We start from the raw sequence: 23,998 nt of genomic DNA, 5'->3' as shown, positions 1-23,998 counted from the left end.
GTGTCCTGTGTCCTCTCTCCTGTGTCCTCTCTCCTCTGTCCTCTGTCCTCTCTCCTCTGTCCTCTCTCCTCTGTCCTCATGCCTTGCTGCCAGCAGCCTGCCATGTCTCACCTCGCATTGCATGCTTTCCTTGCAAGTCTTAGACAGCTTCCGGTGGCGCAGCTCTGTTGCGACCCGGGCATGAGCTTGTGTGATTGTTTGTTTTTAACGTTTTTAACAAGTTTGTCACAAAGAACGTTGTCTGTCCAGCGTCTCGTGTGTCCAGTTCTGGTGACTAGTCTTCAGTAGCCTATACGGACAATGATTGCGCACACACTTTTGGTACTCGCACCTCTGCTCTGGGTGGAATTCGCCGACGGTAACAGCTCACCTGCAGGAAGCGAGCAGGTGCTACGCTACGGAAGGGAGCTGCTCCTAGCACTACGACCAGGAGCTATCCCGACGCCTGGATTTTTGGAAAATATCCCTGGACATCTAGTGCGGCAACGAGAGAGACAGAGGCCGCGCAAGAGAGGCAGAAGAGGGGGCATTCGCCAACGGCTGCGGAGGCGACGCGACAGACCACCGCTGCCCTCTGTCATCTTCAGCAACGCGCGTTCACTGAGGAATAAATTGGATGAACTACGCTTATATACCAGGACGTGCCACGAGTATAGAGAGGCCTGCTTGTTGGCCTTCACGGAGACCTGGCTCCAAGAGGATTTTCCAGACCAACTGACTCAGGTACAGGGGTTCACCAATGTCCGGTTGGACAGGGATGGGAACTCGGGGAAAAGAAGAGGAGGGGGCGTTTGCGTCTACATAAAAGAATCGTGGTGTACAAACTATACTGTCAAGGATAAAGTGTGTTCACCAGACGTTGAACTTTTGTGTCTAAGTTTAAGGCCTTTTTACTTGCCCAGGGACTATGGGAACATCTTTGTCTGTGTTGTATACATCCCACCGAGTGGTAATGCAGCCAGGGCGGCCTCTCGCATTGCGGACTGTGTCCATCAGCAACTCCAAAACAAACCGGACGCACCGATTTTTATTCTAGGGGATTTTAACCACTGCAAGCCGAGCAGTGCGCTACCGGGATTCCAGCAATATGTTAAAAGCAACACTAGGAAGGACAAAATATTGGACAAGTGCTTTGGAAATGTCGAAGACGCATATGTTGCTAAAATCAGCCCCCCACTAGCAAACTCCGATCACAACACCATCCAGTTAATCCCCGTGTTTAAGCCTGCCATTAAGAAAAGCAAACCCATCACAAAATCCGTCAGTGTATGGACAGACTCCTATAAGGAAGAATTGAGCGGCTGCTTTTACGCGACGGACTGGGACGTCTTCCATCAGGAGGAGAGTTTGGATTATAAAGTGGATGTGATCACTGACTACATACATTTTTGCCTCGACACAGTGGTGCCCAAGAAAACTATAAAAATATACCCCAACGATAAGGACTATATTACCCCCGAGATAAAAGACTGCATTAAGCGCAAAAAGATAGCTTTCAAGAACAATGACCGAGTTGAGTTGAAAAGCATCCAAAAAGAACTCAATTGGAAACTAAGGGTTGCGCGCGAACAACATAGACTAAAGATCAGAGACACGTTCTTAACCAAGGATACAAAAAAGATGTGGGACTCTGTGAAGGACATGACGAATCTAAATAATAGGGCAAGGACACTTAATGTTTCCAATGAACTGGAGCGTGCAAATGAACTTAATGTATTTTATCAAAGGTTTGATACTGTGAATGTTGGGGATATGGCTTCAAGTACAACATATAATGATGATGTAGGCATTGAACTGACATTCCTACGGTTGTGAAGGCATTTAAGGCTCTACATACAAGGAAAGCCAGTGGGCCAGATGGGATCTCCCCACAAATTTTACATGACCTTGCTCAGGAACTTGCACCAGCCTGGTGCCCACTGTTCCAGCTGTCTGTGGACATGCACATTATACCCTCAGCGTGGAAAAAAGCAATAATAATTCCAATACCCAAGAAACCTTGTCCACGCGAGAATAATGATTTTAGACCGGTTGCCTTAATATCAGTGGTGATGAAAACATTTGAGCGTATAATGCTGGGGGAATTAAGAACACAGGTGCAACACCTTGTCGACCCCTATCAGTTTGCCTATAAGGATAGAAGGAGTACTGCGGACGCACTATGCACTACATCTCATCTTATAATTAAGCACCTTGAAAACACCAAGGCATATGCCAGGCTCCTTTTTATGGATTTTAGTTCTGCGTTTAACACAATTGTGCCTCATTTTTTGTTAGAGAAATTACAAAGAATGCATGTCAACCCTATTATGATTAAATGGTATAATGCATTTCTCACAGATAGGACACAACAGGTAAAAATTAACTCCACACTCTCTGACATACTCACAATCAACACAGGAGTCCCACAAGGTTGTGTGAGTTCCCCATTATTGTTCACATTATACACAAATGAATACACAAATCAATACTCAAACAATCACATAATTTAAATTTTCAGACGACACAGTCATTCTTACAAAGTAGTTTACTGACACAGGACTCTGATGCTTCTGTCTACCAGTCAGAGGTAGACAAGGCTGTGTTGTGGTGCGAGTCGAATAACCTGGTATTAAATGTAAGCAAAACAAAAGAAATGATATTCGACCCCAGGTCCATAGGTAAACATGAATTTATCAATCTGAACGGGGAGCCAGTGGAGCAGGTCTCCACATACAAATACTTAGGGGTTGTATTAGATTCTCAATTAAAATGGGCTCAGCATGTTGCATTGTTAAGTGCGAGAATCAGCCAATGGATACATTTTCTTAGGAGGTTGAGAGTGTTTGGCATTGAAAAAGAAATAATGATGGCTTTTTACAGGGCTTCAATCGAATCAATCATCAGATATGGGATTGTTGTATGGTTTGGGAACCTTTCTGTGAAATTGAAAGCTGAACTACAAACTCTCATTAAGAGAGCAGGGAAAATAATGGGCATGCCCCCTCCCACATCACTGCAGGCCTTATTTGACGAAACAGTAAAAAGACAGGGTCTGAAGATCATAAAGGATGATGAACATATTTTGCATGGGGAATATGAGATACTGCCCTCAGGGAAGAGATACAGGCTACCCAACTGTAATACTAATAGGTTCAAATTTTCAATGGTCCCTTGGTCAATTAGGATACTAAATAGCAGGTCTTAATGGTGCGCATGTGTGTGTGTGTGTGAGAGAGAGTGTGTGTGTGTGTGTGTGTGTGTGTGTGTGTGGGGGGGGTACTTTTATGTAGCATTATACTTTTGTACATGTAGCATTATAGTTTTTATCTCCTGTATTTTATTATTTTTTCTGAGCAATAGCTCTAGCTCAGAGTATGTGCATTATCTAGGTTTGTATATGCCTTTTGGACGACTCAGGGCCAAAACGGGAACGTTGGGTGTAACACTAACAATGGTCGTCTGTTACCTGTTTATATGTTTGTTTGTGCTTTGTGGTCCTAAGTCTGTCTATTGTGGTAATTTGATGTTAATTGTGAATCACACTTTCTCATGTCCATTCTGAATTTCTCTCTTGAAGAGACAATAAAGGATAATCTAATCTAATCTAAACCTCTGTCCTCATCCCTTGCTGCCAGCAGCCTGCCATGTCTCACCTCTGTCCTGTGTCCTGTGTCCTGTGCCATGTCTCACCTTTGTCCTCTCTCCTCTGTCCTTTGTCCTCTTTCCTCTCTCCTCTCTCCTCTGTCCTCTCTCCTCTCTCCTGTTTCCTCTCTCCTGTTTCCTCTCTCCTCTGTCCTCTCTCCTCTGTCCTCTCTCCTCTGTCCTCTGTCCTCTCTCCTCTCTCCTCTCTCCTCTCTCCTCTGTCCTCTCTCCTCTGTCCTCTCTCCTCTCTCCTCTGTCCTCTCTCCTCTCTCCTCTCTCCTCTGTCCTCTCTCCTCTCTCCTCTGTCCTCTCTCCTCTCCTCTTCTCTCCTCTCCTCTCTCCTTTCTCCTCTGTCCTCTCTCCTCTGTCCTCTCTCCTCTCCTCTCTCCTTTGTCCTCTCTCCTCTCTACTCTGTCCTCTGTCCTCTCTCCTCTGTCCTCTCTCCTGTTTCCTCTCTCCTGTTTCCTCTCTCCTCTCTCCTCTGTCCTCTCTCCTCCTCTCTCCTCTGTCCTCTCTCCTCTCTCCTCTGTCCTCTGTCCTCTGTCCTCTGTCCTCTGTCCTCTCTCCTCTGTCCTCTCTCCTCTCTCCTCTGTCCTTAATTTTCTCCTCCTTACTTCAAGCCAGGATGGAGAGTTTCCTCTTTCTTTGCTGGTTGATTTTTGTGCCCCTTGTGGACTCAGGAAGCAAAACCACAAAGAAAATTACTCATAAAGAGTAATTGATTTTTTTTTATATAACTTGCTATAAATCCATCAATAGCAGCAAGGTCAGTTGAGATGGATGAGAAATTATTTACTGCGCAAAGTGAATGTTCACCATCCACTCCACATCGACCTTTGAGGTTACGACTTCAACATTCCCCATGGATAAAAAAAACCTTGTAATACAGAATGGCTTATTCAGTCGATATCTCAAGAGTATAATGATGCTTCTTTTGTGTGGTAATTTCGAGGCCAGATAGCTCCCTCGAGTGTGCTACAGGCGTCTGTAGGCCAATGAACCGCACTGATTGCTAATGTCTCTAATGAAGCGCATAAATTGAAGAAATGGCGGACAACTCCTTTTGCTCTTTTGTATATTTTGTTGGTCTCTGGAGCGCTGTAGCGGTAAAACGAACTGGGCAGACACTTTGTTCCGCTTCTTCTGTCATTACCATATTCAGCATTCAGTTTGGTTAATGCCCTGTGCATATTTTGACCTTAAGCTTGCGAAATTATATTGAGACGGTAGGCACACTGCTTGTCAGCAACTTGTGTAAATCCGAACAGCAGAGCTCATTTTATTTTTATGACATTGGTTATATTATGTAGTCTACCAACGGATGCGACTCTGAACACACATACATTGGACTAACTTTGTAATGAGCACCATTCTCGAGTGTGCTACAGGCGTCTGTAGGCCGAGTTAGCGCACTGATTGCTAATGTCTCTAATGAAGCGCATACATGGAAGAAATGGTGGACGACTCCTTTTGCTCTTTTGCATACATGGGTTCTAAATTTTTATTTTTCCCTGGCTGCACGACCCTCGCTGCGCACAACTCAACCTCTGATTGGTGGAAATCGCTGTCAGTAAAAAAAAATAGCTCACGTGGTTGGCTGCCAGTGTCTTGCCCCTCCTCATAACATTGTGTTTACAAACACTGCAAACCCATGTATATTATGTTGGTCTTTGGAGTGGCTAAGATTCTGATTCAGATTCTGTTCCACTTCTTTTCTCTTTACCATATTCAGCATTCACTTTAGTCAGTGGTCGTCATGTTTTGACATTAGCTTGTAAAGTTTTACTGAGTGGGTACTTGCTTGCTAAGTATCAGCGAATTACCTGGAGCAGAACTGCGAGGGTTGATGGACCAACATACAGTAGCTTTGTTCTCTTAACAGGTTAGTGGCTTGAAACAAATACTGTGCATTGGACTGTAAAAAGGAGCATACAGTGTGCATGTAGCCTGTTTGTGTGTGAGGTAAAGACATCTCTTCTTTCTCTTTTTTTTGGGTCTTTTTCGACTTTATTTGATAGTGTGAGAGGTGGACAGGAAGCAAATTGGGAGAGAGATGGGGAGGGGTCGGCAAAGGACCCGGGCAGGGAATCAAACCCGGGTCAGCCGCATGGTAGGCGAGTGCCCTACCGGTTGGCCACGGCAGAGCCCCAGTCCCCAATGGATCCTGAATGAACACTGAATTCCAAACCCTAAAGCTCCCAATGGATCCTGAATGAACACTGAATTCCAAACCCTAAAGCTCCCAATGGATCCTGAATGAACACTGAATTCCAAACCCTAAAGCTCAAAGAAAACACATCAATGGCATGAGTGAGGGGAAGGAGATGATGAAAATGTTGATGATGTGGATGATGAGGTGACAGAGTCTGTTACTGGGGTTCAGCACTCTACCTGTCACTTCTCTAAACGGTGTCAGACTTGCCATTAACTGCAGGCATGAGTGGCTTAAAGAAGGTGACTTTCTCTCTCTTTCTACTCCCCTCTAGAGGTAGGTGTTAGTTTACACCTCCAAAGAGAGAGAGAGAGAGAGAGAGAGAGAGAGAGAGAGAGAGAGAGAGAGAGAGAGAGAGAGAGAGAGAGAATGTGAGTGAGTGATTGAGAAGGAGAGAGTGAGTGAGAGTGAGAGAGAGAGAGAGAGAGAGAGAGAGAGAGAGAGAGAGAGGGGAAAAAACTGGTGCAGCGCATCTCTCTTTGAGCAAGTGGCGACATCTTATCGAGGAATGTTTGGTGGTTCATAAAGGTTATTTATTTGGGTGGGGAAACCTTACTCCTGTCTCTATTACAGACAGAAGAACTTGTCTCTTTTTAAACGTCCTCTGTTTAATATTCCTGTGATGGTGGCCGTCTCGTCACGGTGTCTGCCATTACACGCCCTGGTGCAGAGCTGTATATTAGCTGTGCTTAGCGGCAGCAGGTAGTAAATCTCATTGAGGTCCATATTAATGAATAGTTATCACGCCTCAGGCTTCGTCATCTTCTGAATGTTTTGGTTGAATGTCTACCTGAGTGTACATGGGTGACTGAGCAGGGGTGTCTTGTATATTAATACAGGACATATTGTACAGTATATGTATATATATTGCTTGTTTACGTGTATGCTGTATAAGTGGGTGTGAAAGTGTGTGTGTGTGTCGTATAAGTGGGTGTGAAAGTGTGTGTGTGTCTATGTGTGTGACAGGAGGAAGTGGTGCCTTGTAGATGTATATTGTACAAGATAAATTTATATTTCGCAGCTCTGTATGTTGTACTGTATTAGCAAGTGTGTGCGTGTTTGCATGCGAGCATGCATGCGTGTGTGTGTGTGTGTGTGTGTGTGTGTGTGTGTGTGTGTGTGTGTGTGTGTGTGTGTGTGTGTGTGTGTGTGTGTGTGTGTGTGTGTGTGAGAGAGAGAGAGAGAGGGTGGGGGTGGATAATTTAATTCATTACAGGAGTAAATATTTTGTTCAAGAAAAAATGAAAAGAATAGAATAACACATTAGCTGTCAATCACGGCCCCTGTTGTCTTCTTTACCTCCCTCCAATGCCCTCAGTGTAATCCTTCTTTTCTTCCCCTCCTCCTGCTCTCTTCTTTACCTCACTCATTCTGCCTCTCCTCCTGCTCTCTTCTTTACCTCCCATCATTGCCCTCCGTGCCAATCCCTCTGTTCCTCCCCTCCGTATCTCCTTGCCCTTTGTCTTCTCCATGTTCTCATTTCCCCTGTCTTGTCTTGTCAATCACTCATTCTGCCTCTTCTCCTCCTCCTCTCTTCTTTACCTCCCATCAATGCCCTCAGTGTAATCCTTCTTTTCTTCGCCTCCCTATCTCTTTGCCCTTTGTCTTCTCCATATTCTATGTATTCCCTTGTCTTGTCTTGTCTTGTCTTGTCTTGTCATCTATCCCTTCCCATTTTCTCCTCTGCTTCTCCGTTTCTCTCCCTTCTTCTCTCTCCTCTCTGTTTCTCTCCCTTCTTCTCTCTCCTCCGTTTCTCTCCCTTCTTCTCTCTCCTCCGTTTCTCTCCCTTCTTCTCTCTCCTCCGTTTCTCTCCCTTCTTCTCTCTCCTCTCCGTTTCTCTCCCTTCTTCTCTCTCCTCCGTTTCTCTCTTCTTCTCTCTCCTCCGTTTCTCTCTTCTTCTCTCTCCACGTTTCTCTCCCTTCTTCTCTCTCCACGTTTCTCTCCCTTCTTCTCTCTCCACGTTTCTCTCCCTTCTTCTCTCTCCTCCGTTTCTCTCCCTTCTTCTCTCTCCTCTCCGTTTCTCTCCCTTCTTCTCTCTCCACGTTTCTCTCCCTTCTTCTCTCTCCTCCGTTTCTCTCCCTTCTTCTCTCTCCACGTTTCTCTCCCTTCTTCTCTCTCCTCCGTTTCTCTCCCTTCTTCTCTCTCCTCCGTTTCTCTCCCTTCTTCTCTCTCCACGTTTCTCTCCCTTCTTCTCTCTCCTCCGTTTCTCTCTTCTTCTCTCTCCACGTTTCTCTCCCTTCTTCTCTCTCCACGTTTCTCTCCCTTCTTCTCTCTCCTCCGTTTCTCTCCCTTCTTCTCTCTCCACGTTTCTCTCCCTTCTTCTCTCTCCTCCGTTTCTCTCCCTTCTTCTCTCTCCTCCGTTTCTCTCCCTTCTTCTCTCTCCTCTCTGTTTCTCTCCCTTCTTCTCTCTCCTCCGTTTCTCTCCCTTCTTCTCTCTCCTCTCCGTTTCTCTCCCTTCTTCTCTCTCCACGTTTCTCTCCCTTCTTCTCTCTCCTCTCCTCCACTATAATGTGCTGCCCTGTCAGGAAGTGATGCCAGTAGGGCTGTAACGATACGCTCAACTCACGATTCGGTTCGTATCACGATTTTTGACCTACGGTTCGATACACCCCACGATTTCTAAAATGTATCTCCACTGAAGTTTGGAAACACTATCGCATCAAATCATAAAGTTGTTTTCTGGACTAATGGGTAATAAAACTTTGAAAGGGCGTATGACGATACTGTCTCCTTGTATCGCGATACAGTATCGTGACTCTGTGTATCACGATTTCTCTGTTCGATACAATATCGTTACAGACCTAGATGCCAGTGAAACCAAGTGAAAGAAATGCAAATGGACTTATCGTGATACAGTGCACATTACCTGTTCTGTGGGAAATGCAAATTGGTCTTATCGTGATACAGTGCACATTACCTGTTCTGTGGGAAATGCAAATGGACTTATCGTGATACAGTGCACATTACCTGTTGTGTGGGAAATGCAAATGGACTTATCGTGATACAGTGCACATTACCTGTTCTGTGGGAAATGCAATTGGACTTATCGTGATACAGTGCACATTACCTGTTCTGTGGGAAATGCAATTGGACTTATCGTGATACAGTGCACATTACCTGTTCTGTGGGAAATGCAATTGGACTTATCGTGATACAGTGCACATTACCTGTTCTGTGGGAAATGCAATTGGACTTATCGTGATACAGTGCACATTACCTGTTCTGTGGGAAATGCAATTGGACTTATCGTGATACAGTGCACATTACCTGTTCTGTGGGAAATGCAAATGGACTTATCGTGATACAGTGCACATTACCTGTTGTGTGGGAAATGCAAATGGACTTATCGTGATACACTGCACATTACCTGTTCTGTGGGAAATGCAAATGGACTTATCGTGATACAGTGCACATTACCTGTTGTGTGGGAAATGCAATTGGACCTATCGTGATACAGTGCACATTACCTGTTGTGTGGGAAATGCAAATGGACTTATCGTGATACAGTGCACATTACCTGTTGTGTGGGAAATGCAAATGGACTTATCGTGATACAGTGCACATTACCTGTTGTGTAAGAAATGCAATTGGACTTATCGTGATACAGTGCACATTACCTGTTCTGTGGGAAATGCAATTGGACTTATCGTGATACAGTGCACATTACCTGTTGTGTGGGAAATGCAAATGGACTTATCGTGATACACTGCACATTACCTGTTCTGTGGGAAATGCAAATGGACTTATCGTGATACAGTGCACATTACCTGTTGTGTGGGAAATGCAAATGGTCTTATCGTGATACAGTGCACATTACCTGTTCTGTGGGAAATGCAAATGGTCTTATCGTGATACACTGCACATTACCTGTTCTGTAAGAAAAGCAATTGGACTTATCGTGATACAGTGCACATTACCTGTTTTGTAAGAAATGCAATTGGACTTATCGTGATACAGTGCACATTACCTGTTCTGTGGGAAATGCAAATGGACTTATCGTGATACAGTGCACATTACCTGTTCTGTGGGAAATGCAAATTGGTCTTATCGTGATACAGTGCACATTACCTGTTCTGTGGGAAATGCAAATTGGTCTTATCGTGATACAGTGCACATTACCTGTTCTGTGGGAAATGCAATTGGACTTATCGTGATACACTGCACATTACCTGTTCTGTGGGAAATGCAATTGGACTTATCGTGATACACTGCACATTACCTGTTGTGTGGGAAATGCAAATTGGTCTTATCGTGATACAGTGCACATTACCTGTTCTGTGGGAAATGCAAATGGACTTATCGTGATACACTGCACATTACCTGTTCTGTGGGAAATGCAAATGGACTTATCGTGATACACTGCACATTACCTGTTCTGTGGGAAATGCAAATTGGTCTTATCGTGATACAGTGCACATTACCTGTTGTGTGGGAAATGCAAATGGACTTATCGTGATACAGTGCACATTACCTGTTCTGTGGGAAATGCAATTGGACCTATCGTGATACAGTGCACATTACCTGTTCTGTGGGAAATGCAATTGGACTTATCGTGATACAGTGCACATTACCTGTTCTGTGGGAAATGCAATTGGACTTATCGTGATACAGTGCACATTACCTGTTCTGTGGGAAATGCAAATGGACTTATCGTGATACAGTGCACATTACCTGTTGTGTGGGAAATGCAAATGGACTTATCGTGATACAGTGCACATTACCTGTTCTGTGGGAAATGCAAATGGACTTATCGTGATACAGTGCACATTACCTGTTCTGTGGGAAATGCAAATGGACTTATCGTGATACACTGCACATTACCTGTTGTGTAAGAAATGCAAATTGGTCTTATCGTGATACACTGTACATTACCTGTTCTGTGGGAAATGCAATTGGACTTATCGTGATACAGTGCACATTACCTGTTGTGTGGGAAATGCAAATGGACTTATCGTGATACACTGCACATTACCTGTTCTGTGGGAAATGCAAATGGACTTATCGTGATACAGTGCACATTACCTGTTGTGTGGGAAATGCAAATGGTCTTATCGTGATACAGTGCACATTACCTGTTCTGTGGGAAATGCGAATTAGACTTATCGTGATACAGTGCACATTACCTGTTCTGTGGGAAATGCAAATTGGACTTATCGTGATACAGTGCACATTACCTGTTGTGTAAGAAATGCAAATTGGACTTATCGTGATACAGTGCACATTACCTGTTCTGTAAGAAATGCAATTGGTCTTATGGTGATACAGTGCACATTACCTGTTGTGTAAGAAATGCAAATGGACTTATCGTGATACAGTGCACATGACCTGTTCTGTGGGAAATGCAAATTGACTTATCGTGATACACTGCACATTACCTGTTCTGTGGGAAATGCAAATTGGTCTTATCGTGATACACTGCACATTACCTGTTCTGTAAGAAATGCAAATGGACTTATGGTGATACAGTGCACATTACCTGTTCTGTGGGAAATGCAATTGGTCTTATCGTGATACAGTGCACATTACCTGTTCTGTGGGAAATGCAATTGGACTTATCGTGATACAGTGCACATTACCTGTTCTGTAAGAAATGCAATTGGACTTATCGTGTTACACTGCACATTACCTGTTCTGTAAGAAATGCAATTGGACTTATCGTGATACAGTGCACATTACCTGTTCTGTAAGAAATGCAAATGGACTTATCGTGATACAGTGCACATTACCTGTTCTGTGGGAAATGCAAATTGGTCTTATCGTGATACACTGCACATTACCTGTTCTGTGGGAAATGCAAATTGGTCTTATCGTGATACAGTGCACATTACCTGTTCTGTGGGAAATGCAAATGGACTTATCGTGATACACTGCACATTACCTGTTCTGTGGGAAATGCAAATTGGTCTTATCGTGATACAGTGCACATTACCTGTTCTGTGGGAAATGCAAATTGGTCTTATCGTGATACAGTGCACATTACCTGTTCTGTGGGAAATGCAAATTGGTCTTATCGTGATACAGTGCACATTACCTGTTCTGTGGGAAATGCAAATTGGTCTTATCGTGATACAGTGCACATTACCTGTTCTGTGGGAAATGCAATTGGACTTATCGTGATACAGTGCACATTACCTGTTCTGTGGGAAATGCAAATGGACTTATCGTGATACAGTGCACATTACCTGTTCTGTGGGAAATGCAAATGGACTTATCGTGATACAGTGCACATTACCTGTTCTGTGGGAAATGCAAATTGGTCTTATCGTGATACACTGCACATTACCTGTTCTGTGGGAAATGCAAATTGGTCTTATCGTGATACACTGCACATTACCTGTTCTGTAAGAAATGCAAATGGACTTATGGTGATACACTGCACATTACCTGTTGTGTAAGAAATGCAAATTGGTCTTATCGTGATACACTGCACATCACCTGTTCTGTGGGAAATGCAAATTGACTTATCGTGATACAGTGCACATTACCTGTTCTGTGGGAAATGCAAATGGACTTATCGTGATACAGTGCACATTACCTGTTGTGTGGGAAATGCAATTGGACCTATCGTGATACAGTGCACATTACCTGTTCTGTGGGAAATGCAATTGGACCTATCGTGATACAGTGCACATTACCTGTTCTGTAAGAAATGCAATTGGACTTATCGTGATACAGTGCACATTACCTGTTCTGTGGGAAATGCAATTGGACTTATCGTGATACAGTGCACATTACCTGTTCTGTAAGAAAAGCAATTGGACTTATCGTGATACAGTGCACATTACCTGTTGTGTAAGAAATGCAATTGGACCTATCGTGATACAGTGCACATTACCTGTTCTGTGGGAAATGCGAATTAGACTTATCGTGATACAGTGCACATTACCTGTTCTGTGGGAAAGGCAATTGGACTTATCGTGATACAGTGCACATTACCTGTTGTGTAAGAAATGCAAATTGGTCTTATCGTGATACAGTGCACATTACCTGTTGTGTGGGAAATGCAAATGGACTTATCGTGATACAGTGCACATTACCTGTTGTGTAAGAAATGCAATTGGACCTATCGTGATACAGTGCACATTACCTGTTCTGTGGGAAAGGCAATTGGACTTATCGTGATACAGTGCACATTACCTGTTGTGTAAGAAATGCAAATTGGTCTTATCGTGATACAGTGCACATTACCTGTTCTGTGGGAAATGCAAATTGGACTTATCGTGATACAGTGCACATTACCTGTTGTGTAAGAAATGCAAATTGGACTTATCGTGATACACTGCACATTACCTGTTCTGTGGGAAATGCGAATTGGACTTATGGTGATACAGTGCACATTACCTGTTCTGTGGGAAATGCAAATGGACTTATCGTGATACACTGCACATTACCTGTTCTGTGGGAAATGCAAATGGACTTATCGTGATACAGTGCACATTACCTGTTCTGTGGGAAATGCAAATTGGACTTATCGTGATACAGTGCACATTACCTGTTCTGTGGGAAATGCAAATGGACTTATCGTGATACAGTGCACATTACCTGTTCTGTGGGAAATGCAAATGGACTTATCGTGATACAGTGCACATTACCTGTTCTGTGGGAAATGCAAATGGACTTATCGTGATACAGTGCACATGACCTGTTCTGTGGGAAATGCAAATTGACTTATCGTGATACAGTGCACATTACTTGTTCTGTGGGGCTTTCCCTCAGGCCTTCATCATATACAGTATGCATCATTCTGATTCTCCTTTTCATTTTACCTCCATATACTAGGTTCTGTACAGTGTTGCCAGATTGGGCTGTTTCCTGCTCGATTGGGCTGCTTAGGATGGCATTTAGCAGAATAGCAGTAAAAATGGCATTTAGCAGAAAAACCCGCCCAATTTTTGCCATAGAAATCAATAGAATTAGGCGGGATTTTGTGCTTCTAGGCGGGTTTTGAGCATTTTTTGGGCTGGAAATCATCAGACTCATCTGGCAACCCTGGTTCTGTAGGCTCACGCTGCATTCACACCAACGGCACGGACGTCCACAGTACGTGTCCGTTATCACTCCGAAACTGTTAGAATACATGAAAACAAATCATGCCTTGCAATTAGGAGCGCTGTGTAAGCGCGGCGCATGTCTGTCCCGCCCGGACATGCCCGCGTTGCTCCTTGAAAATGGAATTTGAGTCTATATTCCCGCGGGAATGTCCGCGTTCAATGTGCGGGCTCCATTGAAAATGAATGGCTGCTGCCCGCGGATAGAACATGGACGTGGACTGTGCAGTGTGAAAGGCAGCACCTCTCGGACTCGCACTGCTCACGGAGACGTTAAGGAAACGTGCCGTTTGTGTGTGCATGTACCGTCACGCTACAAAAACGTATTACATTTTCTTACCCTCCCTCAAGTCTCTCTCTCTCTCTCTCTCTCTCTCTCTCTCTCTATCTCTCTCTCGTGTGTGCACTTGTTCCATTTCTATCTTTTCTCAATGTGTCCCCTTTTCTTTCACATTCCATCCAATATGGATTTCCATCACCTCAGCTCTCCCTCTCTCTCTCTTTACCTCCTGCTCTCTCTGGTCTCCTATTTCTTCCACTCCTCCTCCTCCATCATCTCTGCTCTGTCTCTCTCTCTCCAGTAATGCGTCAGGCTCCCCTCTAATAACGTGCGTTGCAGTCGCTCTGCTGTGATTCCCAACCACCAGGCCGGTGACAGCACTCAGTGATTTGTGGTGGCAGAGTGTTGCAGCAGCGTTGCAGCAGTGCACAACGACATCCGCGCTAAATGCTGATAAATCTCTTATGTGGGTCATATACAATATCACAAAATCATATACATATACCCACATATACAGGGTAATAAAAAGGATTGGTGAGCGGGTCAGTGCCGAATATTAGGCCTGTCAAGATGGAGGAAGTTCTGTGCTAAATACCTCAGTCCTCTGTGTCCTGTTCGGACGGCCATATGTTTGCTACGTGCCTCAGATAATGCATGCAACCCTGTGTGACCGAGAGCACATAATGTGTAATGGTACCGTCCCGCGGCACTGCTCCCTTGAGGCATCATTGGGGGCTGCCCTCCTGCACGGGTGAGATATAAATGCAATTTCATTGTGTGCAGTGTGCAGTGTTCACTTGTGTGCTGTGGAGTGCTGTGTCACAATGACTTTACAGGGGGACCAAATCATGTTTTAATTTTGGTCTTGATTTGGCCTAATTATGTGTGCAGGCAGAATTTTGGTCACAACCTCAACACAAACAAAATTCTGCGCACCCCCTGAAATCTCTGGCACACCCCCCAGGGGGTGCCCGCACCCCAGGTTAAGAACCACTGATCTAGGGGGCAGATAGCCAACAGGGCCTCTCATTAATGTTTTCCAGCATTGTTTGACTCTACCGCAACATAAACATGGAAGTTCGGAAGATCGTTTTGTCAATATTGCATCGATCGTACGCTCGCGTCTTGACAGGTGTAGTCCTGCGCACGAAATTGACATGAAATAGGCATAGCAACGCTTTCATCCACGGAACATCACCTGTGCACGCGTATCCTGCTGCAAACATTGCCACCTTCCTCAGTCTTTTCCTTCCTTGCGGAGCTGTCTTGCACTAGCCTGATTATCATCAACTTTGAAATCTCTTCGAGACTTTGTCTGACCAGGAGCATAACAATTAACGTTTCCCAAACAGCATGGTTGACCTGCCTCCCTATGGATTGCTACTGGTTGACTGGTTTCTGACAAAGTGGAAGGAGTTCTTGAATTTTCGGCAGATCAGAAACGATATTTACATTGCTCTTGGCCTGACTAGAAGCAACGTTGGAAGTGTTGCATCACTAAGGGTGTGGCCTGGCTAGTCTTGCACCACTCAGAGTTGGCAAAGCAAGGGGTCTCACTTCACCTCGGCATGTGGCAAAGACCTTGGACAGGACAGCCCAATGACTACCTACCACATGTTGTGGATTGCACTGCGAGGTTGAGGAAAACAAGCAATCATTTCACCATGCGGCTTGCTGTTAATCCTTGTGTATCTCTGTCATTGTGTGTGTGTGTGTGTGTGTGTGTGTGTGTGTGTGTGTGTGTGTGTGTGTGTGTGTGTGTGTGTGTGTGTGTGTGTGTGTGTGTGTGTGTGTGTGTGTGTGTGAAACTCTGACTAATAATAAGAAGAGATAGCAACACAGACTAATAAAACAAGCTTAAGAGATAGAAACACTGACTAATAAGAACGAGAAGGTGAAAGGAAATGAACCGCCCTTGTTCCTGGCTGCCCTTGCTACCCAACTCCCTGTGCTCTACTGCCCTGCCCTGCCCTACCAGGCACCCCCAAACCTTCCCTCCCCTCCCCTCCCCTACCCCCTGCTCTACTGCCCTGCCCTGCCTTACCAACACCCCCCACCCCCCCCCTCCCCTCCCCTCTGCTCTGCTGCCCTGCCCTGCCCTACCAGGCACCCCCAAAGCCTCCCCTCCCCCCACCCCCCACCCCCTTTCTGCCCCTCCGCCTCAGTGGCTGACCTCTATAATCAGGTGAAAGCCATCACATCCATCAGAGTCCTCTGTGGCCACAGGTAATTGGCTCCATCAGAGCGAGCACAAAGACAATGTCAACATAATTTGTTTCCCTCTCTTTTCATATAATCCAGGCCGTGGTCACAGCACACTATTATATTAAGCACACTATTATATTGAGCATGAAAGGCTAAAGTTATGTCCCAAACTGTGTGTCAGCACACTATTATATTGAGCATGAAAGGTTTAAGTGATGTCCCAAACTGTGTGTCAGCACACTATTATATTAAGCATCAAAGGTTAAAGCGATGTCCCAAAAGTGTATGTCAGCACGTCTGAGACCTCTTGAGATCTGTCAGCAGAACTGTTTGTTTGGTCTAGCACTCAAATGTCCTCTTTTCAAAAAAGTGTGACCAGGCAATTATCGCTCTCCCTGACCTGTCCCCAAGTGTTTAATTGGCCCCTTTCATATCTCTATTTATAAATCTCTCATCTCTGTACTGAGGTACCGAGGACATGCTGCTTTCTTCCCTACTGCTTTATCTCCTCCAAGCAGTGCCAGTTACACACACACACACACCCTGATGAAGGCCGTATGGCCGATACACATTGTTGTTTTTAAAATATAAGCCCACCAAATAAGGATTGTTTTGGACGTTTAAAATAAACTGAAGTGCCTGGATCAAGGATTTTTTCCCTCTCTTATTGTTGATCATTGCACCCTCCAAGAGCACCAGTTATTTTTGAGGATACTAGCAGTGCTCTACCTACTCTTCTGCCAGTTATTATTTAGCTTGTTGGTGGTGATGGTAATGACGTACTCCTAATCTGCTACATGTACTTACTGTTGATGGGCCCGCTGAGAGGCCTATTCTGTCTTTGCTGAAAACACTCAACGAAATAATAAATTTGTTATGACAATGCAGAGTGTATTAAGTAACCGAATTAAGACTTTGTCATTACCATTTCGGTGACAATAAGGTTACAACAGAGGCTCTGCACTAAGGGGCTGAGACATGAGTTTAGTGTAGATCAGTTTTGTCAGAAAACAGTTAATCAAATTGCTAACGATCCATGTGCACTTAAAAGGCTGCGGTACCATGTAGGACATACAGTAGATAGGATGACATGGGTGGCCACGTTTTTTTCCCCTCACACACACACACACACACCCTCCAAGCTGCTACTTCCAATTATTTTAGCCTCGCTTAATTTCCCTCCTCATTTTCTGTCAGGGTCATGGCCAACCAGCGGGAGCTCTGGAGGTCAGTAGACCGAAAGCTTGGCCTATTATCAAAAAGAACACAAAAGGGATTTAAGTGTGCAGACATTTTTCTTTCAATAGTAATCTGTTGCACAAAATCATGCGGTTTGTTTGGTAAAAGGTTGAATCTAACAGTTTCTTCCCCTCTCGTTCCCCCCTCTCCTCTCCTCTCGTCTCCATAGTGATGGGTGTGGTGGAGTCTCGTGGCGTGCTGCGGAAGATCAGCGACATGCTGGAGGTGATCATGAAGCGCATGGACAGCCTCTCCCGATTGGACAACAGCAGCGACGCACGACGCCTGGAGGAGCTCAGCTCAGCCATCAACAGGTGGGTGTAGTGTAGCAGACAGGATCGTATTAAGCCAATGTGGTGCCAACAGGTGGGTGTAGTGTAGCAGGCAGGATCGTATTAAGCCAATGTGGTGCCAACAGGTGGGTGTAGTCAGGCAGACAGGATCGTATTAAGCCAATGTGGTGCCAACAGGTGGGTGTAGTGTAGCAGACAGGATCGTATTAAGCCAATGTGGTGCCAACAGGTGGGTGTAGTGTAGCAGACAGGATCGTATTAAGCCAATGTGGTGCCCCAGGCCAATATACCTCACTGGTTCCCCCTTTAAAAACAATATTTGTTACGCCTGTGTCTTATGGTGCCCCCTCACTGGTCACAAATGGTTGGTGCCCCTGGGCCCTGTGCTGATTGCCCTTATGGGTAATCGGACACTGGTAGTTTAAATACTGCACATGGGAGAGGACCTGAGAAAACAGGAGGGTACATGTAGTTTAAATACTGCACATGGGAGAGGACCTGAGGAAACAGGAGGGTACATGTAGTTTAAATACTGCACATGGGAGAGGACCTGAGGATACAGGAGGGTACATGTAGTTTAAATACTGCACATGGGAGAGGACCTGAGGATACAGGAGGGTACATGTAGTTTAAATACTGCACATGGGAGAGGACCTGAGAAAACAGGAGGGTACATGTAGTTTAAATACTGCACATGGGAGAGGACCTGAGGAAACAGGAGGGTACATGTAGTTTAAATACTGCTCATGGGAGAGGACCTGAGGATACAGGAGGGTACATGTAGTTTAAATACTGCACATGGGAGAGGAGCTGAGGAAACAGGAGGGTACATGTAGTTTAAATACTGCACATGGGAGAGGACCTGAGGATACAGGAGGGTACATGTAGTTTAAATAAATACTGCACATGGGACAGTATACAGGAGGGTACATGTAGTTTAAATACTGCTCATGGGAGAGGACCTGAGGATACAGGAGGGTACATGTAGTTTAAATACTGCACATGGGAGAGGACCTGAGAAAACTGGTATTCATCACATATGTGATGAATACCTCTCTCTCCTCTGGCGTCTTTCCATCTGCCTTTAAACAGGCAAGGGTAACACCTCTACTCAAAAAGCTCAGTTTGAAAATAATTGGCCGGTCCCACTACTCCCATTCCTATCAAAAACTGTTGAAAGGGCGGTTGCAAAACAGGTCAATGACTTCTTAACTCAAAATGACCTGCTTGACCCAAAACAGTCTGGCTTCAGAAGTGGCCACCCCACTGAAACTGCCTTACTGTCTTAAGGGTAATCCGGCTCTGGTAGTAGGGTGAATACTGCTCATGGGAGAGGACCTGAGGATACAGGTGGGGGGGTACATGTATGTAATGCAGTGATTGTTGAAGCTAATTAAATTTCCGCCAATAAAGTATACTCTACTCTACTCCAGGGGTTCCCAATGTGTTCCAACTTGGGGCCTACTTAACATTTTCACAAATGTTCGGGGCCCTTGTCTGACCCAATAAACAATAAAATGCCAATAAATCAACAGCAACACACACAAAAATATGATTCTTGAGTTTTAGAAAGTGATTTCAAGGCCCACTTGGGATACCTTCAGGGCCCACCAGGGGGCCCCGGCCCACAGTTTGAGAATCAGTGCTTTACTCTACTCTGTAAGATTTGGTACCATAGCTGCCCAACGTGGTCTACATTTAATTTACAGTATCCTTTGTGAGCACTGGACATCTTATTACTACTTTCTTGGCTTCGTTGTCTGACATACTGTAGGTTACTGGAAGCCTGGTCCTGACCATCCCTTAATACTACCATTTCATTTCGTATTTATGGTCTGGCGTTTGAAGCGATTGCAGGAAGCAGGAAGTTTGCACTCAGTTATGGTTTGAAATTATTGGACACCTTTCACCCAATCGCCGGCAGTTACTCAACAACAACATAGCGCAGACCAATGACTCTGACGCAGATGTGTACGTCATTGTCACGAGTGTCCTCCCCCTTTCACTCCCATGTGGGGCGCTTATTCGCTTATTGGCTGTTTTCTGGGGGGGCGTTGCGATCAAAATCCTACTGCTCCAGGCACTCCACAGAGAAGCACGGCCAGACTACCATAGTGGAGCCAATCCTTTGGCGGAAGTACGTAGGATGGCTTGCAAGGCGAGGTTATTGGCCCTGTTCTATATATCTCTTTGTGGATGTTTTGTGCCTTCAGAGCACGGTGTTAGTAGTACTGCAACCGTTAGATTCAGCTGGTTAGGTCAAGATGCAGCCAGGCAACGTTACAGTGATTCAGCTAGTTAGGTCAAAATGCAGCCAGGCAACGTTACAGTGATTCAGCTGGTTGGGTCAAGATGCTGCCAGGCAACGTCACGCTGATACAGTAATGAGAGCGCTGCCTCATCATAGCGATGTTTGTTGTTATTTAATTTAGCAGAATGTTTTCACACTCTGTGACTCAGCATTTCCTGTCTGAAAGCCACGAGACAGAGAAAGACATTTCCTAAAGGTTGGAGCAGGCTTCACCCAACAATTTTTTCCTTTTCTTTTAAGGGTGCTGATCAAAATATTGTAAAACTGAAAAATGAGAAAAAGTCACACTGAGGAAGGCAGAACGCCGAAACGCGTCTGTGTAATAAAGAAACCATATGCATGGTGCAACCTTTTTCTCATTTTACAGAGAAAGAAATAAAATGAGCTCTGAGCTTAGAAGGCAGAGAGCAGAAAAGACCAAAGAAAGAGGGATCGGCACATTTTCACTCCCACAACGTTCTAGTTATGCAAACCTTTGGTTCCGGTTATGTTCCCCGAACATTTTGTTTTTCTGCGTTAGCTGTTGGTTACATATTTGTTTTTCTTAACGTCTGTGTTTCTGTAGAAAAGAGGAGGGAATAGAATGGGTAGATGATCATCTCTTGTATTGATTGACTACTTTTTGTGTGACATGTTTTGACAAAAGGATTTCTAAAAAAGGGAGTTACTGTGTTGCTGTCAGAAATTCAGATCACTGATTATCACTTGTATGCTCCGCCATGCTCAACACACAGCGGAACAGTGAGTAGGCGAAGCGAGAAGAGGGGAAAAGACGCATGAAAAGAAGTAATGATGCTTTCTAGAAAAAGACACAGCACTTGAATTTACAGTATATTTGCTTTAACTACGGCTTACAATGCTGTGACTATTTATATCTGAACACATCTGCCAGACTCAGGCTCTTGGTGTTCATTTCACTCAAACTGATCTGAGCTGCAGGCTGACTTGTCTTCCTCATTTCTTTAGATCCGACTCTTCCTCTCCTCCTCATTACAGTTTACTGATGCCTCTGGAGTAGTCATGTGTGTCTGCTAGCTTGTTAGTCTTGAGTGTGATGTGTGATTAATATAATATAACAGAAATCAATGTCCGCACACTCCATTAGGCAGCTGATCTTGCACTTGGAATGGGGTTGGTCAGCGTTGGACTGATGGACCTGCTTTTCCAACATATTTATATTCTCTGCAGGGGTTCTTTCCTGCAGTGAGCGTGCGTGCGTGTGTGTGTGCACACGTCTGTGCGTGCATGAGGGAGAAAGTTAATGTTATGAAGGGTCAAGTGGGTTTAAAGGGTTCAGTTAAGGTGAGGGCAAAACAAAAGCCCTTATTTCAGCCCTATCTCGGCCATTTCGTGAACTTATTTTCAAGTCCAACAGGGTGAGATGGCAACGCCACTACAAGTGAAGCCCCATGCAGCGAGATCTCCCAGAGCATGCCAAGTGAGCAGGGAGAACACTCTGGACTTTTTTAGGCTAAATTAAGGCAGTTGGCATGCAAGACAAACCAGCTTATTCAATATCAAGTAGTTTTTATTCACTCTTGAGGATAATGTAACAATACTCATTTTTGCAAAGGACCCTATGTCCTATCTACAGAGACTTTGAAAAATACTTCTCATTTTCTAATTACTAAGACATTAACAGGGTGAGATGGCAACCGCACTACAAGTGAAGCCCGAACTCCCAGAAGCCCCATGCAGCCAGAACTCCCAGAAGCCCCATGCCTGAACTCTCAGAGCATGCCAACAGAGCAGTCAGAGCCATACAAGACCGACAAACTCCCTGCTCCCATAGAAACCCATGACAGGGCCAGACCTGCTGTGTTATGGATGTCCGTGTTGGAAATTAACGTTTGAACAGTATAGTACTCCACATCCTCTTCAAAGTATCAGGTCCCATGAGGCACTCAGCAGCAGATCTCCAGGAAGGAGGGGATACATTAAAAATGCCTTTATTGACTGTGGCTACTCGTAATTAAAATGTCAACCTGTTTCAAGCACCCATGTGTTCTCAATCAGGGCAAAGCACTTCACCAGTACTGTATTTTAACGCAATGTTGGCTCTGAGTCTGAGGGATTAGTGTACACATCAATCAGACATTGTGGTTGAGGAACTCGTTTGACAGGTTATTAAACAGATAATGTCAATTATTACTTTTTCACGAAGATAGTGTAACATTATTTCATTTTACAATGTTGTTCTGTGTCCCAGAGACTTTAGAAAATGCCTGTTTTTCTCATCTGTTTCCATATCACAATATAACTAACAAACACATTTTTTAACTACTTTAAGTAGACATACTTGGCCAGGCCTGGACTGGGAGAACAAAATGGCCCGGGCATTTTTGGGTATTTTTGGCCCAGACCGGCCCCTCATAATCAGCGGAGCACATGCGATTACTTATTGACCAAGCGGCCTATGCGAAAAGGCGCAATATTCATGCATGAATCTCTCTTTCAGCTACCAGAAAACACCAGGAAATGTGTGCTGACTATATCAACTATTTATTTAAAATGAATCTTAGGTTGGGCAGTGGTTTAGAAATGCAATAGATGACCACACTCACAGCAAAAGTAATCTAGGCCTACTCTACTTCTCTCTCTAACTCAACCTTATCCTGGCCTGGTTTGACTAGATGAGAAGAGGGAGATAGATTATTTATCACAATGTATGCAGCATTTGCAAAATATTCAAATTAATATAGTATTCAGTGTATTGTTTGTCTAGTAATTTATACAATAAAGATGTTTGTGTCACAAGTCTTATTTTCTCTTGCTGACCCATGGGCACCAGAGGAGGTGCGACAGGCAGCAATGCCCAGCAGGTATTAACAGCTACCTGTACAATCCTGAGTGTATAGCCTACTCATAAATTGACCTAGGTTAATGTTAAATTGAGGGTTTCTAACAGGTGCATTAGAAGAGGGGTTAATTTCCTGTTATCAAAATGCATCTCTCATTGCATAAGGAAGCTACTTTAATAGCTTGAATGATGAAAGAAAATCATGAACTGCCTATCACCACAATGCTTTAGTGTGTCAAATATGTTAACATACTGAAGTTTCAAAATGAGCAGTGCTGAAAGTGGTAGGCTACATAAAATAGTAGTCTACAGATAAAACTGTATCAAAAGCTTATTCAAAAGAAATTCTTCAATCATTTATCATTTCTAATTGTCCTGGATAAAATAACAGCTGAGAGAGATAGAGAGAGAGATGCTAGGTCTTTACCTACAGAATATGGTTTGATTGTGCTCCAAATTTGGCAAACCTCCACACGCGAGACGCGACAACCGTTACACGACATATGGACATTTTCACTGCGTGGTAAATGTGATTACGCAAACGATCGCTGAATATTTAGTGAGAGTAGGCATGAGTTTGACAGTCTTCGAAACGCATTGGGTACACGGAATGCTTTAGAACAACACCACTGGTGTTCCATTTAATGCTATACATTTGGCACACTGCCGTGGCTACTATATTGTTAATATTATTCACGTCAGTGGTTTGGTGTATGGAATGTTTGTCTTCTCAAATGTCCGTGAGTCGTGCGACCGGTTCAAAGCACTCAAGCACACTTACAGGTATAGTGGTGGGAATTAATGGCCTATTTAATATTAATGTTTAATGCTGAAGTGAGAGTTGGGGAGAGGCATGGAGTATCCTAAAGTTTGAAAGACTTGACTCATACCTGTCAGGGCTCGTAGAGGCTACTACTGCCGCTTCACCTGCTGTCTCCTAGCGTGCTCCTTCACTTCCAACATGCAGAAGTTGTTGTCCCTCTCCT

The 23,998-nt window shown here is 44.4% G+C and overlaps 1 protein-coding gene across 1 annotated transcript in view; it reads left to right on the top strand.

Moving 5' to 3' along the window:
- Positions 1-300: 300 nt before the first annotated feature.
- LOC134445458 (alpha-1,6-mannosylglycoprotein 6-beta-N-acetylglucosaminyltransferase B-like) overlaps positions 301-23,998 on the top strand; it is a 65,631-nt gene continuing 41,933 nt past the window's right edge. Inside the window, exons 1-3 of the mRNA XM_063194531.1 lie at positions 301-723; positions 6,803-6,818; positions 17,778-17,922. Of these exons, the coding sequence (XP_063050601.1) occupies positions 301-723; positions 6,803-6,818; positions 17,778-17,922 (584 nt within the window). The remainder of the gene's footprint in view (positions 724-6,802; positions 6,819-17,777; positions 17,923-23,998) is intronic.

The sequence above is a fragment of the Engraulis encrasicolus genome, chromosome 1 (genome assembly GCF_034702125.1).
Source record: "Engraulis encrasicolus isolate BLACKSEA-1 chromosome 1, IST_EnEncr_1.0, whole genome shotgun sequence".
Classification (NCBI taxonomy): domain Eukaryota; kingdom Metazoa; phylum Chordata; class Actinopteri; order Clupeiformes; family Engraulidae; genus Engraulis; species Engraulis encrasicolus.
The sequence above is the reverse complement of the archived record's forward strand: the minus strand, read 5'-3'. Positions and strand labels throughout refer to the sequence as shown.